The sequence below is a fragment of the Pocillopora damicornis genome, chromosome 10 (assembly GCF_964200805.1).
Source record: "Pocillopora damicornis chromosome 10, jaPocDami1.2, whole genome shotgun sequence".
In the NCBI taxonomy this organism is placed as follows: Eukaryota; Metazoa; Cnidaria; class Anthozoa; order Scleractinia; family Pocilloporidae; genus Pocillopora; species Pocillopora damicornis.
The window spans coordinates 10,233,796-10,259,247 of NC_142679.1; the positions used below are offsets into that span (position 1 = coordinate 10,233,796).

The following is a 25,452-nucleotide window of genomic DNA, read 5'->3' on the forward strand; positions in this document are numbered from 1 at the left end:
GTTACACCGTCGATAAATTGATTTCACCCAGGTCGAGGTTGGCTCAAATCCCCTGAAGTCTTTCGCGGGATTGCTCTTTATTAATGCCAAGGCTGAGGCTTTGACAACATTGAAATTAACAACACCACCTCTGTTTCGTATGCTCTTCAAAAGTAATATCAGTTTCTGGTCAAGATCAAGAAGGAGTGGCGGGCGGCCTCGGGTGTCGTGTGGAATAGAAGTCACGCTTTCTTGTATTCCTTGTCTCTTCATTTCCTTCAGTTTCTTCTGATATGCTTGTTTGAAGGTTCTCACCGTACTCTCTTTAAGGTTTCGTAGCTGTGCTTTAAAGTGATTCAGGGCTCTTAGATTTCCGTTTTCGCCAGCATATTTACCGATTTGTGCACGCAATTCGGGAGAGTAATGGTTGTAATTTCCTTGCTTTCTTTTCGATGACAAGTTCTTGTTAGGATCTACAGCGTCTCCCACCGACAATACAACTTCATTGTATTCCTCGCTTCCAAGATTAGTAGCCTCCTGCTCCGGTAAAAAGGCACATGCACCAGCATTTGCAGGTTGAGAGTGTGCAGCAGAGTTTTGGGAATTTACTGTTTCTGTAACAGTAAACCCAAACTGAAATAAAGACATGATAAATACTCAAGCGACTCTCAAGATTAGCGAGGCTACAACAACTGAAGTACAAAGGTCAATTACATTTGACAGATTGACAGGTTTGATGCTTGCGTCAGTCAGAACTTTATCTTTGCACGTGTTTTCGTCGTTCAGTCAGTGTTGTACGAGGTACTTGCCAAAATATTCCGGTATTTTCTACCCTGTCAACACGAGCAGGATGAGTGATTCTATAAGAACCTCCTTCCGGTGTGGTTTGCGAGGATTTCATGTCTACCAAGATATCTGGAAACCAGTAATTGGAGAAACCTTGCATTGCATCCATGAAAGAAACAATATTCGTGATCGTTAGGCGATAGCAGCAACCAAGCGACTTCCAGGACGGTTAGCTGATTCAATCGTGGGTCATTTACCAAGAGAGATTTCGAGATGCACTCGTTTTCTCATTTCACGAGGCGGGAACGTCAAAGTGACGGTACTAGATTCCAAGCATCGACGATCACCACTCATACAGGGTGGCCTTGAAATCCCTGTCACTGTTTGCATCGAACTCGACTCCACCTCCAAAATTATTTTAGTATTGGAACGTTACAAGAAACTTGTGAATGAGAACTACAAGGAGCCAATTAATGGCAATTTTGACGACTGTACGAAAGACATCCTAAGGGATTTGTACGAATCTAGCGATTCAGATGAAGATGACACCAGTAGCGTAGATTAACTTCTCCATGCAAAACATTTAACGATTTCACAAATTCAAAAATAGAATTTACGAGTAGAAACCAGTTAATATTCGAATAAATCATTTTTTTCTACGCAGTTTGATTTTTTTGTAGGGGTATTAAACTTGGCAAATTAAAGCGAGGTGCACAACTGATAGGCGTGCTGGACTTAGTACAGATGCTTGGAGCCAGGGTAGTTAAACTACTAGAACTCGTCTTGTGAATTGCTACTCTTCCTACATTTGGAGCAGAAGTCGTGACCGCTGACCCTGATGTTACGTAACTCGCAGTCACCAATGATGAAAGTGAAGTTTGGGCAATATCTTGTGCTGAAGATGTTTGCATTTTTCCATTGTCAACAACTGGCTGGGATTCTGAAGAGGGTGTGGCACCACCCGCAACAGGCTGTGACAAATGCCCCTTCGCAGGAGGATAATTGGCACCATGCTCCTTTAAGTAATCATTCATCTCATCCTTCGCTTCATTCTCTTCGCCACGCTCCAGCAATAAGTCAATTTCCGCCTGCTCCATCTTAGTTTTAGCACTCAACAGCTCTTATTTCCTGTTTAACTCTGCTTTACTTCTTTCTATTTCTTCTAATTTGCGTTCTAGTTCCTACTTTTCTTTTAGGTTCTGTACTTCCAATTTAGCTTCTACCGCCACCCTTCTCTTCTCTTTAACACTGCTTCTATTTGACACACAACTTCTCTCGCTCTTGTCAGACCCATGGCTCAATCCAGATTCAGAAGGAGGGGTACCTACTCCCTTTTTCCTCCACTGATTTATGAGGATTTCTAACTGTAATTTCATTTCTCGTTCATTCTGACAACTGTCAATAATAAATTGTTTTTTCTCTTCATCATCTTCAAAGCTGAAGTAATTATCATGACTGACAACAAAGTTACAAAATGCTTCTTCATACCCGCAAATCTCGGCTTCCACTCCACTTATCTGTGTACTAGGGCTTAAAATTAATTCTTGTACACAATTCCGCAGTTTTCCAAGATACCAGTTTCGCTGACGCTTCGCATGAACCGCTTTCTCGACTTGAACTTCCAATTCATCTATTCTTTTGTTCGGCTCCCTTAATCTAACAGGCCTGGAACTACTGCCTTGTTCTACCGGATCCTCGCCATAGAAACCAAATTCCACGTTTCCACTTGTTAATGATGGCCCTACTTGCTCTAATCCACCATTCTCATCACCTTGGAACGTGCGCTGAGGAGATTTCTCTGTTGACGCCGAATCGGGAACATTTTCCTTCTGTGGAGTCACGTGACTCGCTGCTTGCTGGTGTCCACCTTTCTTAGCACTACTTTTTGATTTCTTGCTCTTCGAATTCTTGCCAGTCATTCCATTCCTTTAACCACAGTACTGCTTGAAATCAATAACTTCGAATGATGTAGCGTCCACTCATAGCTACTTGAAACTGTACTTTAATCAGTTCACTTGCTAGTTCGTTTCTAATCTGCACATAACTTGTATTCATTCCATTCACAAATTGCACGTGAAAGAGAAAGATTCGCTGAAATAACAACAACGCGACTATTACAAAGATGATATTGACCGAATAACCGAAATACTGCATACTTACAAGTTGTGTCTTCTAAATAGAAAGGAAAACTTGTCCTAATGAAACGACAGTATAACTCCATAACAAAACATGTGCTTTTTGTGGGAAAGAGCGCCCGCGATATTTTGCGTGCGGTCACCGAAGACTACACCATATAACGTTTATTTTCTGTCTCTTACATACTCTTTCGCGAACAAAGTGGTAATGTATATCGATGTGCTTGGTCCTGGCATGACCCACAGGATTCTTAGCCATTGAGATAGCCCCTTGGTTGTCTTCATATATTTCACTTGGCCCCTCTGGAGGTTCTCCTATGTCTGCCAACAACCTTCGAAGCCAGATTGCTTCCTGAGTGGCCATACAGAGTGCTACATACTCTGCTTCTGTTGTCAACAATGCAATGGTAGCCTGCCTTTTGCTTAGCCAACTTACTGCCCCACACGCTAGAAAGAACACATTTCCTGAAGTGGAATGACGGTCATCCATATCACCTGCCCAATCTGCATCTGAGTAACCAATCAGATTTCCATTAGCACACTTCTTGTAACTGAATCCAAGGTATGCAGTAGCTTTCAAATATCTGAGGATTCGCTTTGTTGCTGTTAAATGGTTTTGTGTCGGACTGGCACAGAACTTCGACACAACTCCCTCTGCTTGGGCAATGTCTGGACAAGTTGCAATTGCAGCATAAAGTAGGCTTCCTACAATCGATTGATATGAAGTCATATCAACCGGTCTGCTGAAGCCATCTTCCTTTTGCAGCTTGACGTTCAAATCAGCAGGTGTAGACACCGGTTTTGCTTCTGTTTACCCAAAATTCTCGACCATCTTTTCGATGTAGTCCCCTTGATGAAGGAAGACTTGCTTGTTTTTCACATCTTGAACGATACAGACTCCGACATAGAAGTGCAGTTCTCCGACATCTTTCATCTTAAACTGCAACTTTAGACTATCTTTGACACTTCTCATCTCCGTAATGTTTCTTGCTAGAATCATCAGATCATCAACGTGAACTCCAATTATAGTTAATGCATCCTTTCTGATGAATACGCAGGGATCTGCAGAGGCTTGAATAAAATCAATCTTCTCAATGCACTCCCAAAAAACTTTGTTCCAACAACGGGAAGATTGCTTTAACCCATACAGCAACTTCTCTAGCTTGCATACCAGATGCTCCTCCCCAGGTTTCACGTATCCTTCCGGCTGCTGCATGTAAATTTATTCATCAAGTTTCTACGTCCATCTGGTGAATTAGCAAATCATTCTGAACTGCAAATGCTAGCAAACAACGTGTTGAAGAGAAACGAACTGCAGGTGAAAAAGTTTCATCATAGTCAATACCATATTTCTGGGTGTAACGCTTGGCAACTAGGCGTGCTTTGAATCGTTCCACTGTACCATCACAGGAGTGTTTCAGTTTAAACACCCATTTGCATCCAACAACTTTCCGACATGGAGGCAATCCTCCATGTCATGTTTTCAATCAGCGAATTGTATTCTGTATCCTTCGCGACTTTCCACTCTGCAGCGTGATCACCTGATCTTGCTTCTTGTACAGTTGTAGGTTTTTTATTTTTTTATTTTTTATTTTTTAATAGTATCTCTTTATTGCGCCGTACTCTCCAAAGGGAGATGTTAGTCTACTTACAATAAAGTTCAATAATACAATATGAATAACATAAAACGATAACTTTACCATATCCGAATACAATACGTTGATTGAAAAGCTATTACTGCTAAATTACATTTGTGCATTGAGACTTTGATACATTAAATGAGGAACTATAACAAAAGTGAAAAAAGAAAAAAGAACGTAAGGAGTATTGTTTGAAGTGTTTTGGTGAGAGTTTCACTGTTGGCAGGTGTACCACTAAGTTTTTTATTTATTTACTTTTTTATTATTTAAATTTTGTTTTTATTTTATTTTGTATTTTTTTTTAAAGAGAGTTGAGATATTTTAATCGCATTTGTCAGGAGCTAGTTATTGACGGTATTTTCAATTAGGTCCCTTTGGTGAACTGCATTCACAAAGTCGTGGAGGACAATGGGCTTGTTGTTAAGTTTACAACTATAGATATAATAACGCATGAATAGTGTGACGTAGTCGAATTTCTTGGTGGTACTATTCTCGTTTAAGTTGGAGGTAATTCCGAATAAAAGTTCCTCCGTAGTTGGAGAGAACTGTGAATTGTACGTTATGTTAAACCACCGAATGACTTTCTGTATGAATGATTTCGTAAAGGGACAGTGAATAAAGGTGTGATCGATTGAGTCTTTTTCCCCACAAAAGCAGCATTCTTCGTCAGTTTTAATACCATATTTGAATAGTTCTCTCTTTGTCACCACGATTCTATGAATAAACTTAAATTGAAATTCTTTTAGTTTTGTTTCTTTGCACAGCTTTCGTATTGACTTAAATATCTTTGCCCATTTTTCATCATTCAAAGAAAGTATTTCGCTCCATCTTTTAGGACCTGCCTGACCTCCAGTGTGGATTTTAGCAATTAAAAGATTATAGAAATCCCTTGATTTGGCTTTATCAAGGTTGAGCGTGAAATTTCCGTTGAGGTGAAAAAGATGATCGTTACTTGTGAAAAACTGATTATTAACTGATTCTATTTGTCTTGCTTTCGACCGTAGCCGGTCAGGTATGGCACTAATAATCTGAAAATACTGGAGGAAGTTTGTCTTGCAAGAAAACTTTCCTTTAAATTCCTGGAATGAGAGATAGCTACCATCCTCCTTCAACAAGTCTTTAATAGAAACGATTCCCTTCTCCATCCAGTTGCTGAGATAAACGGGTGTTTCATCTACTAGAATTTCTTTATTATACAGTACTACATCACTTTCCTGGTCGTAACCGTAAAGTATTTTTAATTCTTGAAAGAATTTGAGAATGTTCTTATAAAAGGCTGGCAATTGAGGGAAGTACTTTGTGTCGTAGTTGCATTTTAGAAGAAAATTTAAGCCCCCCTTTTTCCTGAAATAGTGGTTTGGCACAGAGCACCAATTTTTTTCTCCAGCATTCAAAAGTCTAGGGATCCATGCAAGTCTCAAGGCTTTAAACATAAGATCTACATCTGTCATGCGTAGCCCACCTTCCTCTAAATCTTGGTAAAGCACGGTTCGTTTGATCTTATACTTCTTCTTTTTCCATATAAAGTTAAACAACTTTCTTTTCAGCGTGCCTGCGATTGTATCAGGAACTTCAATATTTGAAGCGGAATAAATGATCTGTGAGATACCTAGAGTTTTGGTTATTAAAACTCTTCCAAATAGCGTGAGGCTTCTAGCACTCCAATTTTTTTGTAGGTTCATCAATCCCAGCAAGATGTTAGGCGACATGGTGTATGCAGTGAGTTGCCATGTCTGTGTATTCGTCATAACCATATCTGACTGGTGCTTTTCGTGTTCTTACTGACCGTCAAGGTTCCTTTGGGCAGTCTTATTCTAAATTCTTCATTTCTTCTTGTTCTCCTTCATCCTTTCTAGGGATTACTTCGTTTTGCTCTGCTTCCTTGCACCTTGGGTCTGGCTCTGTTGTTATGACTTGCTTCTGGCTGAAATCATTTTCATTAAACTCCACATCTCTTCGGATGTACATCTTTCAGTTCGTGCCATCAAAAAGACGATATCCCTTTGATGTTAAGCTGTAGCCCACAAAGCGCATCTTCTTCGATTTCTTGTCAAGCTTTCGTCGTTCACTGTCTGGTACGTGGGCATAGGCCATACACCTAAATACACGTAAGTGGCCCACATCTGCTCTCCTTCCATACCACCGCTCATAAGGAGTTTCATTCTCTTTTAGCACCGTTGTGTGAAGGTGGTTTCTCACATAGGCAGCTGTACAAACAGCTTCAGCCCAAAAAGTGTCCGATAATGCCACATGCGCGATCATCGAACATGCTGACTCAACCAAAGTCTGATTCATTCCATTCTGTTGGGGTGAATGTGGTACTGTCAGCTCATGTCTAATTCCTTTCTCCTTCAAATAGTTCCGTAATTCAGTAGACAAATACTTGCTGCCATTATCCATTCGCAAAGTTCCTATCGCCTTTCCGACACCGTTGGTTACTGAGGCTTCAAATTCTATAAACTTCTCTAACACTTCTGACTTGTGTCTCATGAAGTGTACAGCACAGCACCTAGTGTAATTATCAATAAATGTAACAAAATACTTTGCTCCTCCAATCGATGGCATGTGCATTGGACCGCAGACGTCACTGTGCACCAGCTGTAGCCTTTGCATCGAGCGGATATCTCCCACTGCGGGGAACGGTTTTCTACACATCTTTCCTGCCAAACATCCTTTGCAAAAGGACAGTTCAGTCATTTTTTGATGTTAATCCCTTGTACAGATTCCTTCTCCAGACATTTCTTGAGGCGTAGTTCGTGTACGTGTCCAAGACATTGATGCCATAAGCTGCTACCTTGAGATGACTCAACTGAGATGTACACAGTGTCTGTAGTGATTGCAACTTGACAGTCTAATTGATAGAGTTTATCAACCAGTGATCCCATTCCATGAAGCTTTCCATATTCATCCCGAATACAACATTTCTGGGGACCAAACTCTATGGCGTTGCCCTTAGAAACTGCAGCTCTTACAGAAAACAGGTTGCAAGTGAGTTTAGGCACGTACAGGACATCATATAAAACTGCTTTCCTGGATTTGGTCGCTTGAAACAGCATATTCATTCATATGTTCCCTGATCCCAACGTTTTCACAACACGACCATCACCCGGCGCAACATTTTCAGGTGCAGCAAATTCCTGAAAAGTCACCAAAACATGCTTTTCTGTTGTCATATGACTTGATGCACCCGTGTCAATAATCCATGGACAATGAATTTTGTTTGTAGACTCCATGCTCTCAACAGACGCCATAAATGCAGTAGCATAACCATCTTCGCCTTCGAAGTCAGAGTTTTTCGGTTGGTGCTCGTCACTGTCGACTATTTTTGCTTTGTGCCATTTAAATTTCTTGGGACAATAACAGGGAATATGACCCACATCACCACCTTTAAAACATCTTAACTTCTTATGGGACAGATCGCTTGGACAATTACGGCAAACATGACCCACCACATCCAAAACATGTTGGCCGCTTGTGTGCCATATCTCTCCTAAAGGTCCCCGTAAGTGCTGATTCAGAATCATTCAACTGACCTGATAGCTCTGATTGCCTCATTTCTTCGTGAATGAGTGCTTGCTGAACATAATCCAGGCTAACTCCATCCACTTTTGCTTCGATAGCAGTGATAAGGGTCGCGAAACTTCTCAGCAAACTTCCTAACAAAGTCACAACTTGATCCTCTTCGGAAATGGGCGCCCCAATTGCCGCAAGTTTATCGGTGATATCTTTCATGAGCTTCAGATCTTGTTCCACCAGTGTACATTCTTTCATCTTGGAGCGAAAATATCTCTTCTTTAAAATTAATTTGTTCACAAGTGTCTCTCATTCAAAATGTTTCCTCAACACATCCCATGCTTGCTTTGGTTCTTCGCTTGAGGTGATCAAGTAAAGCTGAGCGCTATCAATTGCCAACACAGTTGTTGAGAATGCCTTTTGTAGCCTCGATCGGTAAAGCACTTGTGTCGTTGTCATGGCATCATCTGCAAGGACTTCTGATCCTTCTACCAAGCCCCACAATCCTTTCGCCAACAGTAAATGTTTCATTTGAAATTTCCAAGTATTCCAATTGCTCCCGTTGAGCTTGTCGATCGACCACTTTTCCTCCATGTTTCATTCATGTACTCCTGGGCCCATAACCTGTGGAATTTACAACCTTTATTCCACTCACACAAAAACCGTTACAACATAGGATAGAGATCAAAAATACATATCTATATGCCAATTTAAAAAAAAGAGCTTGAATAACAAAAGGATAAATTAAATTAATAATTCCTGTGAAACAAAATTAAATTTAAATAACAAAGGTCAAACATGCATAATGTCGGGAAATGGTGCTCGCCAATAAAGGAAACTCTCACGTATGAAGGTTTTTACCAGATTTAATATTTCTCACGATTTACAGCTCTCACTTTGTGGGTACACGTCGTGGTATTCTCTCTCTAAAATCGATCTCATCTGTCTGTAATTCTATATTTTTTCCTTAAGATGAATAGCCTATTGTTACAATCACGCATTTCGCAATCAGCTCATGCACGTAACATAAAAAGGTAACACAACTTGCTTCCAGTCACGACACTCTCCCCCTATTTGATACCGGAGGTAACAAATACACACAAAAAGAAAATCATTTGTTCAACTTAATTGTTCGTCTTGTCTGGCAATGTCTTTGATACGTTCCGCTGCGGCAACAGCTGCTCTCCTGGGTGTGAATGCCCTGGCTCTGGGGTTAAGGACATTTGACACTGGGGCTTGAGGCTCCTGATATCGGTCGCATGACAACTCCATGGGGCACAACTGTTGGAGTGCGCGCTCCAGGAACGATTTTTCTGCCCTCAGTCTGGCTGCCCTGACAACACCGTCTCTCCCCTTGATGAGCTTTGCTACAATTCCGAGGTTCCCCTTCCCTCTGTTTCTTTCATCACTTTGGATTAGAACGACGTCTCAGAGTTTAATCTGTGGTTCTTCTTTCTTGTGGTTGAGGTTATGTCTTTCTCTCAAACTTTTGATGTACTCCCCGGTCCATCGGGCCCACAACACATCCTTACAGCGTCGAAGATACTTGGCTTCCTTAAATCTTTACTCTCAATTGAAACTGGATCATCTTCTGGTAACAGATTGGGCTGGCCAAACATCATGGCATTTGGTGTCAGCGTGGGTAGCTGGACATCGTCTTCCAGATAAGTTAGGGGGTGGTTGTTAAGTGCAACTTCCACATCTAGGAGCACCTCCTCAAACTCGCTCCACGTGAGCCTCGCTCCCCCAACAGACTTGTACAAGGCCCGCTTTACAAGCCCCACCAACCTCTCGTACTGACCGCCCCACCACGGTGCCCTGCTCAGGTTGAATTGCCACGTAATCTGCTGGTGTGCCAGGTAATCCTGCATCTTCTCGTCGTTCATGATGCTTCTCAACCATTTCGCCGCCGCAATGAAACTTTTTCCGTTGTCAGAGTACACCTTTTGTGGTCTTCCCCTTCTGGCTATGAACCGTTTCAAGCTTTTAATGAACTCTTCTGTACTCTGATCGCTTAACAGCTCCAGGTGGATGGCTCTGGCCAGACTACAGGCAAACAACAGGATATAGGCTTTACCTTCCTTCTTCTTACTGATTTTGTATGGTATTGGGCCGGCATAGTCCACGCCCAGTACCTGGAAAGGAACTGAGCCCATGGTGCGGTAAACTGGCAAGTTCCAGGAGGTGGACTTTGGAATGCCGCAGCACAGAACTTTTTACATCCAAAACAACCTCTGATCACTTTCTTGGTTAGCTGCCTCAATTGAGGTATCCAATAGTCAAGTCTGATGAAGGCCATCGTGAGTCTAACTCCTCCATGTAAGGTCAGGATATGTGCATCGAGAACCAACTTCTCTGTCAACACTGCACTTGATGGTAGATAGATTGGATAGCTTCCTTGAATTCTACCACGGCACTCGTGCAACTCTTCGTTGTTCTTCTGTAGGTTGAGGGTTAACTTGTCCTTGTTGAACTTTTCCGTCACTTCATAGCTTGCTTGGGCCCTCATTATGTCCTGCTTGTCCGTCTCAGCTGATGTTAGAGGACCACTGAGTCGTACCGCTTTCTTCAACTTGCAGTTGTTCAGGAATCTCCTTATCCATGCTGTCACCTGTACCGTTTTCCAGAAACTATTTTTCTCTAAAACTTCATCGAAGTCATCCTTGGTCTCTAGCAGTTGCGAAGATTTCTTTTGCGAGTTTAGCTTCTGCTTCGGTTTCTTTGCTCGGTTCTGTGAATACTTCAGCTGGCCAACGATCAGGCTCTGTCAACCATTTTGGACCCATTAACCACAGCTCTCTCAGCTTGTACGCTTGGCAACCTCTACTGCCAATATCAGCAGGATTCTGGTCGGTACCAACCTGCCTCCAGTGAATGTACTCTTTCTCTCGTATCTTGTTCACTTGGTTGGCCACAAATTGCTTGTAGGCACTCCCTTCTCCTCTGATCCAGTGAAGGGCCACAGTACTATCCAGCCATTCATGGACTGATCTAACTGGCTGGCCTTCTAGGGCATTCTTCACATTCTTGGCGAGGTTTGCCGCCATGTGCGTAGATACTAATTCCAGCCTAGGAATAGTGAGGCCCTTTTTTGCCAAGCGCGATTTCGCTGCCAGCAATCCTCTGCTCACACAGCTCGATATTTTTGGTTTAAAGCGAAACTGAAGCAAAAGAAATTCATTTTGAAATAGTACTAGGTAATCTCTACTTGGAAGATAAAAATCTACTGATTTTGATTTTTTGCCAGAAATCATTGGTCACTTCTTAGGTGCAGGGCCGCTTAATTTTTAAAATGGAATGATAAGCAAACCTATTACTGTTTCATGTAAGTAACAGTTACCTGCAGTGTAGCTTTTTTTACCTATGTATTTAGAAATGAAACAAAAGACAATCTTTGTGGCAATCAAAGCCGATAAAAAACTGAATCTGACTGTTTAAACCAAAACCCTCAAGTGTTTGCAGGAGGACAAACAGAGATATGCTAGAGTGTTTAAATACTCAAAAGTTAACCAACAAAAATTATGGATCAGTTTTATCAATAGAATTGGCATGTTTAAACTAGATGATAAATAAATTATTCCATATTAAATAAACTTTCTCTCACCTTGTCTCTCAAATTTGTTTTGCAGAAGGGAGAAAGCATGATTCAGGTATGCTTGCTGACTCTGGTCTCCTTCCATCATTAGAAAGGCATGGTCATTCACCTATAAGACAACTAATGTGTGTATATGGGGACCCTGAATACCTTCTCAGGGTTTACTTGCAGACCCATTCCATAATGCTGTGCTCACTCCTCAGACGGTAGTCTATAGCACATGCATGAGTAAAGTCAGGTCCTCTGTGGAATGGCTATTTGGAGAAATAGCAAACTCCTTTAAGTTCTTGGATTTTAAAAAGAACTCAAAAATTGAATTAAGCAGTGTAAGAAAGCTATATGTTGTCTCTGCCATACTAAGAAGTGCCCTCAGATGTTTATGTGGCAACCAGGTATCAGAGTATTTTGACCTAGACCCACCGAATCTTAATGACTATTGTGCCTAGTCATATTATGAATTTTGGCATTTTCTACGCATTGTAACACATTTCTGATTTATCAACATTGTTTGTCGAGAACGAAATAGAAATATTATTTTCAATCCTTTCAGTGTACTCTTAGAAGAAAATCATGACATTGAAATAATAGTTCAAGGCATTGTATGAGGAATTTCAAGGTCAGAAGTATTTTTGGTGAAATTTAAAAAGTATCGTACATGTAAATATTTACATTGAGGACACTTGAACATTGAACACTGTGGCTTTCTGAAATTATTTTAACTTTTTTTGATACAAGCCAATCACATGTAAAAAGGTGATGACTGAGCCTTTTTTGTCAAATTAGCCAAACACCATGACTCAAGTAATGGCCTTGACCTTTTTAAATGAATTTATCTTTGCGTGTACATGATTGCACGGCTAGTTTCCAAAAATAATGTGAACATAATGTGAAAAAAGCCTAAGTGTACAATTAATGTTTCATATTCCCCTATTACTTTGCTTGGTAGTACCCATAGATTTTTGCATAGACCATGTATGGCCTTGACTTTCAGTCTGGTTAAGACTAACATTGAAATTTTTGGTGAAAGATATTTCAAGTAATCACCAATTTGAATTATTCCAAGCATCACCTTTCTCCCTCAAATAATTGCACCTCTGCTTTCTTTCACCCTCTCCATGTAAAATTAAAACTTAACAACTTGGATAGGAAAAAAACTTCGATACTTAAATGCTTACTACTACAGAAAACTTACAAAAGTATAGGTTTCATGACAAATTTTTCTGCACACATTCACATATTATTTTTACTCTTATTCCTCAGAGCTTTCTAATCAACACAACCGATATTTTCCTGCTCTTTGAAGATAGATCATTTTAGAGCGTTTAAGGGATTACATAATGATTAAATGGAATAATGACCAAAACTTTAGCCTGCATAAAGGTTTGATGGTTTACATCAATCGAGTGTTTTGCAACTGCTTTGGATTTACAAAACATGGAGGGCAGAAACAGGAGGGCTGGCAGAAGAGAGCTCCCTTTACCCTCCCCCATTTTGAGCCTCACTCCTACTCCCCTAGCCCTTTTTTCCCTTACCAAACCTCCCTACTGTTTTTATAATCTAAGATGGCAACTTAAACATTCAATACAAAAGAAATGCACTTACTTGTCCAAAATATGCCTACACTGAAGGCTAAGAAAAATATTGAGGGTATGAACTGTGAAATAATCACCCCTTCAATAATTTAAATTATTAATCACCCCTACCCCTTTAAACAATGACGTCATTAAAGAGCAAAAAATCCTTCCCGAGGAAAACCGGTAAGCATACACATGAAAATAAGTCATTATGCTGAAAAACATCATATTTATTCTTAAAAGTACACCCTTTTACAGATTTAAAACCCTTAGTGAGTGCAACTAATGTTTTTCTAAAATCATGCACATTAATTTGTAGTATTTTCGTGGTATATAATAAAATGCTGTACCACATGTGGTCCAACAGGATCATAAAGGAAACGGAACTTGAGCCATTCTTCTGGTTATTACATTACTGTGTTTTCAAATATTGTACGATAAAAAGACAGCCTCTTCTGAAATTGAAAACCTGAAGAGCAAGCTAAACTGAGAGAAACAGGTTTGTCAAATCAAGGCTGTTAAATTCAGACCTGTGGATGTAATGTGCAAACAACAATTCAACAAACATTAACTAGTTTTCTTAGTCAGTCTTGCAATGAGAGCTATCATGGCTTGCCTTTGCTGCTGTTGTTGCTGAAGGCGTAGAGTTTGCATGTTTTGATTCTGTTACTGTTGCTGCTGCATGACATGGCTCATTTCTTGCATCTGACTTTGTTGTTCTTTGGCTCTCTTAGCCTGATTTTCACGCTCCGCATTTTTTTTATCTCTAACTCTCTCTCCCTCGATGTTTTTTTCCATTTTGCACTTCTCTCTTAAATACTCAAGTGTATCACCTCAACTCCTCCCTGACCGCTTTCTCTCCCCCTGATTCTTTCCCTCGTCTTTCTGCCACTTCTTTGTCTGTCCTATGTGCTCCACAGCAACTCTCCTTGCTTCCTCAGCTTTTGCTGTATCTGCCTCTACTTTTTGTTCTTATCATATTCTCTATTCTCTTCTGCTGCCTTCTCTTTCTCTGTAATTTCTTCTAATAGCTGGTCTTGCTCAGTGATGTCAATTGATGTACCACTGCTACGCTCATCTGTTCTGTTCTTCTTTAGATACTCTTTTTGTATATCACCGAACCTTTCTCTCATACTTCTCATCCCTACTCTAAACTTGAGCTCCTTGCGGTTATTTAAGGACTCTTGCTATTTAGTCCAAAGCTGTCCTCTGGCCACGGTACCTTTCTAAACTAAAATGGCTCTACCACTATTATCTCTCTACACAGATGAATGTCATGCTCTTGGGTGCACTCCATTGGCCTGAAATAGACACAAATTAAAGGCCAAATTATATATTATGGAGCCTGAGAAAAAATTGTGAAGTCAGGACACATATGCATAGAGAATGTGTGAACTCTACTACTGGCCAAAACAAAATTACTAGTTAGCGACAACGATAATTCTGTAATGGTAGCAGTAAAGTAATTGCGAAGCTAACTTTCCTTATATCATCAATTTTGGATGTTTAAAAACCAACTATTTCCAGACTCTGGAAATTCCAGGCTATGACTTATTTTTTGGCTCAGTCAGTAGAGACATTTTTTTTCATATAAATACTTGGTAAAAGATGACTTGGAGGGACGGCTACCCCCCTACCAGGGACAACTTTGTTCTAGCACATGGCTATAGGCCCTTAGTTAAACTAGTATCTACAATAAACAGTGAACTCTCTCTAAGCCAGACATTCAGGACCAGCTTTAGCTGTCTGCCTTAGAGAGGTGTCCACCTTAGAGGAATGTCTGTGTTAAGAAGATTGACTATAGTGTTAAGGAAACATTTCTAGCAGCTTATGACATAGTAGCTTCCAGTCTAGTCAAATCAAGAAAAAAAACCCTCTTAAAGTGAGATTCTACCTCACACACCTGCATAACTTAGAACTCGAAAAAAAGTGTAACTACTATTACTTTATACTGGTATTTCATAAAGGAGTTCCACAAATCTAAAAACGATGAAAAAATTTCATCCTAAATATTTTAGACTACATTAAAATGCCATAACTACATTATAATGGGGGATTATGACTTGCACTTGTCAAAACAAAAAGGGAAACTAAACCTGGATTAAACATGGCATGCCTGTAGTCGTTTGTTTCTTTTTTTTTCAGTGAACAGTCCACATTAAAGAAAGTTAACATGCTACATTTGGCCATCATTGCTTTTCTTTTGACTGCCAAGTGAAAATATAATGATGAGGTCAGATTCTAGTTATTTCAAAAACCTAGCCAGTGGGAAAGCACAGATATTACCATAAAGATTTAGATATAGTGCCTCGTGTAATGAGACAGGTATATTAATGTAATGTTTAGGATTTGACGTACCGGCTGGATCCCTTGTTTTCAGCTGCAGGAGTTACTGCACCTCCTTTGGAGGATGACATGCCAACAGAAAGCTATTGAAAATATAGAAGGATGCCAGCTCATTCTTAATTTTTTCGTCAGAACAAAGTCAATAACATTGCTTTACATTAAGAAATTAAAACTAGCCACGTTATTTTAAGAATAAGGACAAAAACCCACACCTGTATACTTACTACAGTGCAAAGATGATGGTTTTGCTGTTATATTCAACACGCTATGGTGGAGAGAAGGGGAAGAGTAAATTACATGCATGCACATTGAAATATTTTGCAGAACCATTTTTACTTCCAGTCACCATAGCCATCTGCGAAGTGTCACTTCTTAAAGTCCCTGATAGCTCTTCCCAACATCGGTTGAGGACTTTCAGGACCATTGTTCCCTTTTTCATCCATGCGACAAGAGGACCTCTCCATTGTCTTGCTGCAAATTCTGTCTCCTTCACAGACTTCTACTTTAACGTCATCAAATTCACTGAGGCTACCAGTCTCATCTGCATCTATCGCAATTGGGTCCTTGTTATCAGAGCTAACAATGGCTCTGGTTTACTTCCCTATCGAATTATAAAAGCATAGGTGAGCAATGTTTGAAATTACAGAAAAACCGGAGAGCATGTATGAAGCAGGCATGAGCCTTGGTGAGTCCGCAGTTTCCTTCCTACATTTCTGTAAAAATGAACTGATATAAAGTGGACACCTTGGATCAATATCAGTATCTGGGCAACTGCCCACCTACCCCTCCCTTAACCCAACAACAGTCAATTGATAACAAGTAAGGGTTAGTGTTGGGTTAGGGGAGGAGTAGGTGGGCTGTTGCCCAGATACTGATATTGATCTGACACCTTAATAAAAAATGGAGGTCCTGATGGAGTCAGACACCAGAGCTTTGGCCGCCATAATTTTTCTAATTGGACCAGTAAAATTGTATCGAGGCATTTTTATGCTGTGGCTATTCAGTAGGTTCTCTTTTTACATTGCCTTTAAGGAGGTTCACTCCCTTTGGTATTGTGCACACCATCTAATAGAGCTACGTAATGCATACACATCGAATGCACACGCCCACCAAGACACTAAACAAATTCACTCCTGAAAACTGCTGAAATACTCAATGTGGAAATATTATGTTTAATGAATGACTTAGCAGCCTTTGTCTGCTCTTTTCAATCCCAAGGTGGCTTTCGTGAATTCTTTTAAGCATGTCGGTCCTCAGCCATTCTGAAACAATCATTTTGTGATTTTTGAAGAGAATTCTGTCAGCGTCATGGATTTCTTCTTTGAAACTCCAGTTTGGTCTTGCATCAGGAGGTGTTTTATGTTTGTGGTCAGGCCATCCTTGCTTGGTCAGCTGTACAACTGTCTAAAGGGTTGGGTATGCTTTTGTTGCTTCTTGAAACTCTTTCAATTTTTGCTCTGAAATTGGAAATTTGGCAACTAGGAGATGGATTTGCATTTTCTTTTCTTAGTGTAAGTGGTCTACTGGTGGGCTCTGGATAGAGCATCAGCAATGAACATTTGTTTTCCAGGGACATACTTCACTTTAAGGCGGTAGTGTTGCTATCAAAGCAGTAAGTGTTGAATTCTGGGCAGTAGTCTGGCAAATATCGCTTCAAGTGGCTTGTGATCAGATTCTACTTCTATTTCTTTGCCGTACAGATACTGATGAAAGCACTCACATCCAAATGCTATTGCTGGTGTTACCTTCTCAATCTGTGCATGTCCTTTCTGGCAATCAGTCCGGGATTTTGATGCATATACCACAGGCTGATTATCTTGAAGTAAGACAGCTCCAAGTCCTGATTGGGATGCATCTACTGAAAGCTTTACAGTCTTGTTCACATCATAGTAGCTTAGTACTGGTTTTTAGGTTTCGACCTTCTCAATTTCATTAAGCTTTTTCTTGCTGCTCCTCCTAGTGCCAATGTATCTTTTGCTTTAGTAGGACTCTAAGCAGTTCAGTTTTAGTGCTCATGTTTGAGATAAACTTACTTAGGCAAGTTACCATGCCTAGCAGGCACTCCACATCCTTCTTGTTTTGCGGCAATGGCAAGTTGAGAATTGCCTCAATCTTTGAATCATCGGGTTTGATACAAAAAAATTGTGCCAGGTACAGGTTGGTATAGTTTTGTCTCAGTTTTATTAGTTTAATAAATACCTGATCTTCCAACTTAATAGAATTAACTTTCCCATAGTAATAGTTAATATTGTCCGATGCAGCGCTCTACCAATTGAGCTATTTGAGCTAGTAGTTGTAAATAGGACCCAATTCATTGACCAGCTCCCAGTTGGCTTGTTAGCTCAATTGGTAGAGTGCTGCACTGGTATCGCAGAGGTCATGGGTTCAAATCCCGTACGGGCCTGAATTTTTTCAGGTCCTATTTACAACTACTCGTTTCAGTAGTGTTCTTAGCTGCAAGGATCTCTTAATTTCATCTCTCCACCGCAGTGCAAATATATGAATTTTCATATATCTAAAATCTTCATTCACTTTGATGTTTATTTGGACCCAATTCATTGACCAGCTCCCAGTTGGCTTGTTAGCTCAATTGGTAGAGCGCTGCACCGGTATCGCAGAGGTCGTGGGTTCAAATCCCGCACGGGCCTGAATTTTTTCAGGTCCTATTTACAACTACTCGTTTCAGTAGTGTTCTTAGCTGCGAGGATCTCTTAATTTCATCTCTCCACCGCAGTGGAAATATATGAATTTTCATATATCTAAAATCTTCATTCACTTTGATGTTTATTTGGACCCAATTCATTGACCAGCTCCCAGTTGGCTTGTTAGCTCAATTGGTAGAGCGCTGCACCGGTATCGCAGAGGTCGTGGGTTCAAATCCCGTACGGGCCTGAATTTTTTCAGGTCCTATTTACAACTACTCGTTTCAGTAGTGTTCTTAGCTGCGAGGATCTCTTAATTTCATCTCTCCACCGCAGTGCAAATATATGAAGTTTCATATACCTAAAATCTTCATTCACTCAGTGTTATTCGTAAACACAGAGAAGTCGATGCAAATATCTTAATAACATTCCTGGTGAATAATCTGGGTTCAAGAATCTTTTTTTTCCATCGCAGAAATGACAGCTACATACTCTAGAGCTGGAATTAGGATCAGGCTCTCCATCCTGAGAGGCAAGTTTTGTGATTATCAAAGCACCGACCATTGTTCAAGTGAAACAATATCCACAAGATATTGTTTGAAACTTCCCTGATGAGTTCCTCTAAGCATTTATCTTTAATCCTGAATCTTTAATCACAGTTTGTAACCATACATCGAACAAAAGTACAAAAATGGTTGACAGGACGGTAGTAGGGGGAAACTAAATTCCCATGCTAAGACATACCCTCCAAAAAAAAAAACTATAACAAAAAAAAACCTGGTATTTGGGGTAATTATGAGCGGAGGTACTTAATTAGTGAAACTTTAACAGACTGAAGGCTAGGGGATGACATTACTTCAGAAGGCAAACAGTTCCAATCGTTAATATATCTATTAAAAAAGAATATCTAAAATAATTTGTACGAGCAACTTTAGGCCTTATTTTATACTCATGCTTACTTCTAGTTTGAGTTATTCCAATAATATCAAAGTAATGATGGCAATTGATATCACAGTAACCAAATATAATCTTATACATTTGAACTAGGCTAAGGTATTGCCTTCTATTGCCTTTATGTTGTTTCTCATCCTTTGGAAAATGAAAAAAATGACACATGACTTCCCGATTGATGATTGCAGTCAGGAACGAAAACTGCACATGGCCAATAACATCATACGTCAATGCGCCGATAATTGCTGGAAAACAACGTTTCAATACAGTCTAGAACTTCGTCAAATTGCAAATCAAAGAAGTGACCATTTAAAAAGGATAGGCAAATATTTAGTGTAAATTAGTAGCACTAAACGTGATTAAACAAAACAGCGCACCGTGTTGATGTGGTTCAACTGCTTCTTGTTATTAGCTCAATCTCGGATTGTATAGAACCAAGAAAAACGGTAACCAATTAAATTTGAAACCACCAAATGGTGGGATAGTCTAGCTTTACATGTCAGAAGCCATCTTTGGCATCCGAATCTGCTGCATACTTTCGCATCAATTGACTTGCCTGTTATCTCAGCAGCTGTTGGAAGTTGGAAGTTGGAAGTTGGAAGCGTTCTCTCTTCACTGCTCAGTTCAAATGTTTTGAATCAGGACAGATTCAAAGAACACTCTTTGAGAGACACTGAGATGCAAAGTGGTTTTGATTTTTGCATTTTCGACAGATTTTCCAAAAGCTCTGCATTTTCTCAGTGAATGAGGTCTTCCACACCCCATACATGCCTTTGGTAGTCCACTGTCTGTCTTCCTTTGGTAGGAATTTACCACCTGGTGTGGCTTTCCTATTTTACCTAATTCACACTCTTTGATTCTGGGTTGATGGAATTTGTTTGGTGTTTTGAAAACTCCAATGCTCTGCACATATCGATGGCTGTTTGAAGACTTAAGTTTGTTTTTTGCAATAATTTTTCTCATTGTATCGCACACTATTCCACAGACGATTTTATCTCAAATTAAGCTCTCACACAGCTCTCCGAATTCACATGTGCTTGCTTTGGTGCGCAGCTCAGTTACATACTAATTGATGCCTTCAGTTGCTTCCTGAACATGCATGAAGAATTTGTGTCGTTCAAATGTGATATTCCAATTTGGATTACAATAGTCCTCAAATTTTTCGAATAGGATGTTGAGCTTTTGCTCTGTGGTCAATAATGAAAATGTGTTGTGAATTTTGAGTGCTTCTTCTCCCGTGAGATGAAGCAACATGGTGACTCATTGCTTCTTTGCTTCTTCATTGATCCTGTAGCCTCCATGTACAGTTGAAATCGCTGAGAAATCGCAAACAAGAGGACTCCATTCAGCATGAGACCAAAGTTGTAAAAAAATATTAAAGAACTCATTGAACTAGACATTATTGAACCTGCACAAGGACCCACACCATGGGTTAATCCAATTGTTGTTGTCCCGAAGTCAGGGGGTAACATCCGTCTTTGCATTGACATGTGAAGGGCTTATGAGGCAATATGGAGAGCCAGACACCCAATCCCTACTGTTGATGAGATTACTCAGAGCCTAATTGGCAGCAAAGTATTCTCCAAATTTGACCTTAAGTGGGGATACCCTTTCCCCAGAATCACGTGAGATTACTACGTTTACTACCCACTGTGGTCTGTTCAGATACTAGAGACTATAATTTGGTGTTAACTCTACTTCTGAACAGTATCAGTACAAGGTCCAGACGGCACTTGCGGGTATAGAGGGGCAAGAGAACATTTCTGGTGACATCATCGTACATGGTAAAGACCAGAAAGAACATGATTTGCAGTTGGAGAAAGTCATTGTGAGATTAAAGGAACGTGGACTGACCCTCAATGCAGAAAAGTGCCAGTTTAGCATGGATAAGCTCACATTCTTTAGCATGGTATTATCCAGGAACGGGATCAGCTGCACAGAAGAAAAGGTTAAAGCCATGAAAGAGGCGTGAGAACCCTGGACAGTATCAGTAACCTGAAGTCTTCTTGAGCTTGTAAACTACTGTGGCCACTTCATACCTGACCTGGCAACAATCTCTGAGCCCTTACGTTGCCTGACAAAGTCAGGAACTCCCTTCACGTTCGGAGGTGAACAGAAGAAGGCCTTTCAGGAGCTAAAAGAGTGATTGGCCCGTTTGAGACTTTGGGGTACTTCAACAAAGATGCTCCAACCCCAGTAATTGCTGATGCCAGTCCAGTTGAACTGGGAGCGGTACTGACCCAAAAGCAGAAGAATGGATCAAGAGTCATCTGCTATACAAGTTACAGTCTGACAGACACCAAGAGAAGATATTCGCAGACAGAGAAAGAGGCGCTGGTGCTCGTAGGGCCTTCGAAAAGTTCCATCCCCATGTGATGGTGTGCCATTTGATCTTGTTACAGATCACAAGCCACTGGAAGTTGTTTATGGCCCAAGGTCAAAAGCTTGTGCACGCATTGAAAGATGGGTGGTATGAATGCAGCAATACAAATTCAAGGTCAAGTATGAGCCTGGGCCGAGTAACATTGCTGACCCCCTCTCAAGGCTAGTGGGAAATCTCAAAACCAGCAGCAGTCACTCAGCTGAAGCCGAAGAATATCTCAGATTTGTAGCCATAAATGCGACCCTCCTGTGCTATGACTGCACGAGAATTGGAAAAGGCCTCAGAAATCGATGAAGAACTCTTTGCAGTCAAGGAACGCTAAAATGGAAAACCGTGGGATCAGCTAGCTTTCAAAAGATACCTCCCACGTAGTAGTGAACTGTGCAGCATTGAACAGTTGATACCAAGAGGGACGAGAATAGTTATCTCGAAGAAACTCAGACCCAAGATGTTGTCCCTCGCTAACGAAGGTCATCGGAACCAAACAGAAGCTGCACAGTACAGTGGGGTGCCAAAGGAATTTGGAAGACCTGTGGAATTTACCTCACTGCGTTGGTGCAATGGATGGAAAACATGTCAATATGAAATGTCCAAATAACAGTGCATCTTTTTATTATAATTATATACTCCTTTTCAGCCTTGTATTGGTGACTATCGGGGCAATAATGACAGTGGTGTCTAATCACATTCAGACATGGGAAAAGCCATGGAAGATGGTTCAATTAATTTCCCCAAACGTGAAAACTTTAAAGGGTGTAATGTTTCCCTTTTACTTTACTTTTCGGTTGGAGATGAGGCCTTTGCCTTAAAGTCATGGCTCCAATGTCCCTATCCAGGGAAGTCATTGACTGAACACAAGAGGATATTTAATTATAGGCTATTCAGGGCAAGGAGGGTAATAGAAAATACCTTTGGTATTTTAAGAGCAAGATGAAGGGTGTCTAAGGGTCCAATTTCTGCATCTGTTTACATTGTAGAGCTTATAGTTCAAGCAACTGTTTGTCTCCACAGCTACCTGAGGCAAACTGAGACAGCTTTGTATTGTCCATCTGGATTTGTAGATTGCATGGACCAAACAGGAAACATAAAGCCTTGAGAGTGGAGAAGTGTAGTGCCTGACTCAGACACAGGTGCACTGCTTGGGTTAAATAGAGTGAGAGGTTCTTGTTACACAGGTAATGTTATTCAAATTTGAGAGGCATTAAGAAGATGGGGGCACTGGATAACATCAAATTTTGCAGCGGACGCTTGGAATGCCTTACCCCTTTCCCTAAGAGATGTGCCCACCTTAAGTCAATTTAAGCGTGGTATCAAGAAAGCTTTATTTTAATTTTTTTTAATGCAGCACTAGCTTAATTAAATTAGTGTTAATTTTTTAATATAATGTATGTTTTTCTGTTTTATTTTTCGATTGTATTTATATTTACATTTTTACGTAATTTATATTGATTTGTAGTTACCTTTAGAGGACCCTTCTGTAAACCACTCTTTCTGTGATGTTGGCATCCTCAATAAAGATTAACTATTATTATTAAGTGATTACTTTAATTCTGAGCAAGGGGAGGTGCTTTAGCAGTGGGCATATGTGAGAAGTACTGGCTCAGTTGCTGCATAGTTGTATACATCTGGGTTTTGATATATATTTGATATTTTTTATAGACTCGCTACTTCTAGAGAACACAGTAGTCAAAATAAATGGTTGGAAAATTGTTTGAGTTTATAGATTAATAAATCCACACTATGGTTCTGTTTATCATAACATTTATTTTCAGAGGCAACAACATTGCTTACATGTAGGTGTCATATGCAGACTGGCCATAAGACAAACTTGTCAAAGTGTTTAAAAGTACTGAAAAAGAAGAAAACTGTTCCAAGCTTCAAATTTTTTATCAAGTTGACAATATTTTCTTCCTGTCAAGTTTGTAAAGAGCATTTGTACAATCTCTCATCAACATCTACAAAGTGTCAATGGCATCCATCAAATTATGCATTCTCCATATGCTTTTATAATTACGTTTGACACTACTCAACACTGTAGAAGATATCGAGGATGCAATCATGAAACTCCAAGACATCATCATTAAATATAACTTCCAAAAAAAAAGTATCTCTGACACTTTGCTGAGCCAAAGCCATGAAAGAACAGACTAACGGCCAAGCACCTCAATGCTTAGTATATTTGATCTACGACACACTATATAAACTAAAAACTATACCTGTGACAAGTATGCCACCACAGAAGCAATAATGAGACTTTTCTACTTACTTGCCCAGTTGCATAATAAATAATGTTACGTTCAAGTTTATGCTACATTTAAGTAACATTACTGCAATTATCTGAAATCTTCACTCAAAAATGACGTATATTACCTATTATTGTAATAATAGTAGTATTCTGTTAAAAAATCAAATTGATAAGCGTTTTGTTCACCCTTAGGTCGAAATATTAAAAACATTTTGGGTTCAATTACAACAATAATTTGAAACTTTAACTTAATTGATTTTAATACCTGTTATACTAAAAGTGTCCAAAATAAATATTACAAAGTTGAATCTATTCTAGATTCTTATTATGAATAAGGTTGCCATGGTTGCTCTGCTCTGTAATTTGAAGAGCACATTTGATACGGTGAGCCTACACTGATTGAACTCATCATTTGTTCATATATCAAATTGCATTTCACCAGAATTTTTTTGTCAGGGGGCAACTGTTTTAGCTGGGATGTGATTTAAATCACCAAATATTTCATCTTAATCCTTTTCCTTTTCCTGACTTCTATAGTCCTTGGCAATACAAGTGACTGAATTAATACCATTTCTGCTTCTTTTGCAACATTTTGTGTTTTTTTTGACTCAGTGCTGGATTTTTTGTGGAACTTCCAGGAAGGCCTCTCGGCTTTAGTCACTTTGGCTGGTGTGGGTTTCACTGGTGGCTGAGAGGTGTCACTCACAGCCTCGATATCTGGGGTTATACTTCCAGCTTTGTCACTGCCTTCATCATTTGAATCAGAAATGTCAATGCTCTCGGTTTCAAAGTATGATTTTGTTCCTCATTCAACATCGAAAGTATGGATACGTTTCTGATAAATTTGATTTATCTCTATAAAATTGTTGCGACTTGTCCCAGAAACCTTGATTTTTTTGTTTTCCCTGCCGAAACTGTTGTGCACGTTTGGGAAATATGCCTACCTTGTCTGTGGAGAAATTTTACTCCAGTTAAGAAAAAAATATATTTTAAATATATAGTTTACTCAATTCTCTTCCCTTCTCATCCTAGAGATTGACAAAGATTCTCAGTAAACTAGCCACTTAACGAAATGTTTGAGAATTAAACAATTTAAGATGTGAGGAATCCGGAATTGAAATAATGGCGTCCACCATTTGTCTGTACTTTTCATTAGGGAATCAAAGAACTACAAATCATTGATATTACCTTTTGTCATGCCCATTTCCTTGCCCAATTGAGTCCACGTTTGTGTTTTCTTGTTTTTGTCTTTAAAATCTTTACACCCCTTGTCATACAAGACTAAATAGTTCCGAACAACCTTAGAAAACTTTTCATCAAACTCTACAGCGACAGCCTCCACCATTTTGTGGAAGTGCTCAGAGGTGGGGGAAACTGGAACGAGTGCTATAATTGGCCAGACATAGCCTAATGTAGAACAAATGTGGTAGATTTCCTTTTGCTTGTGTGACAGTTTTTACTCAGAATACGCAAAGGTAAGCACAAGCATAAATACTAGAGAAAGAAAAGTTTTTGATCCTTGTGTGTGGCTGCCTCTGAACATCACACTTGCTAGGTCCAAAGGAGTTTCGACGATAAAAATACTACCGTTGTTATTTACAAGATCAACACTTTAATCTTCAGATAACAACTTAAGTTCTCCTTTACAAATGCAGATGGCCAG

General features: G+C 39.8%; 2 protein-coding genes, 1 long non-coding RNA gene and 2 pseudogenes across 3 annotated transcripts; 1 reads left to right on the top strand and 4 right to left on the bottom strand.

Moving 5' to 3' along the window:
* Positions 1–2,715: 2,715 nt before the first annotated feature.
* On the bottom strand, positions 2,716–3,630 carry LOC149038856 (uncharacterized). The gene is made up of 2 exons (XM_089185703.1): positions 3,088–3,630; positions 2,716–2,856 (listed from the first exon to the last, which is right to left on the bottom strand). The coding sequence occupies exons 1-2, from the start codon at positions 3,628–3,630 to the stop codon at positions 2,716–2,718; spliced, it is 684 nt and encodes a 227-aa protein (XP_089041829.1).
* A 5,904-nt stretch (positions 3,631–9,534) lies between these two features.
* LOC149038857 (uncharacterized) lies at positions 9,535–10,209 on the bottom strand. Its single transcript, XM_089185705.1, has one exon. The coding sequence runs from the start codon at positions 10,207–10,209 to the stop codon at positions 9,535–9,537; it is 675 nt and encodes a 224-aa protein (XP_089041831.1).
* Positions 10,210–10,411: 202 nt separating this feature from the next.
* Positions 10,412–11,345, bottom strand: LOC149038858 (uncharacterized; annotated as a pseudogene).
* A 4,638-nt stretch (positions 11,346–15,983) lies between these two features.
* On the bottom strand, positions 15,984–25,301 carry LOC149038859 (uncharacterized). The gene is made up of 2 exons (XR_016180084.1): positions 24,978–25,301; positions 15,984–16,169 (listed from the first exon to the last, which is right to left on the bottom strand). It is a non-coding gene; the product is annotated as an uncharacterized LOC149038859 (long non-coding RNA).
* LOC149038860 (uncharacterized) lies at positions 16,199–23,073 on the top strand (annotated as a pseudogene).
* Positions 25,302–25,452: the final 151 nt, after the last annotated feature.

What these genes read in the sequence shown, in the direction of transcription:
- LOC149038856 (XM_089185703.1), bottom strand. Translation starts at nt 3,630, where the DNA reads ATGACTTCATATCAATCGATTGTAGGAAGCCTACTTTATGCTGCAATT. An exon ending in ACCACTTTGTTCGCGAAAGA is followed by an intron (nt 2,857 to 3,087) that starts GTATGTAAGAGA and finishes TTGTTATTTCAG; the next exon opens with CGAATCTTTCTCTTTCACGT.
- LOC149038857 (XM_089185705.1), bottom strand. Translation starts at nt 10,209, where the DNA reads ATGGGCTCAGTTCCTTTCCAGGTACTGGGCGTGGACTATGCCGGCCCA.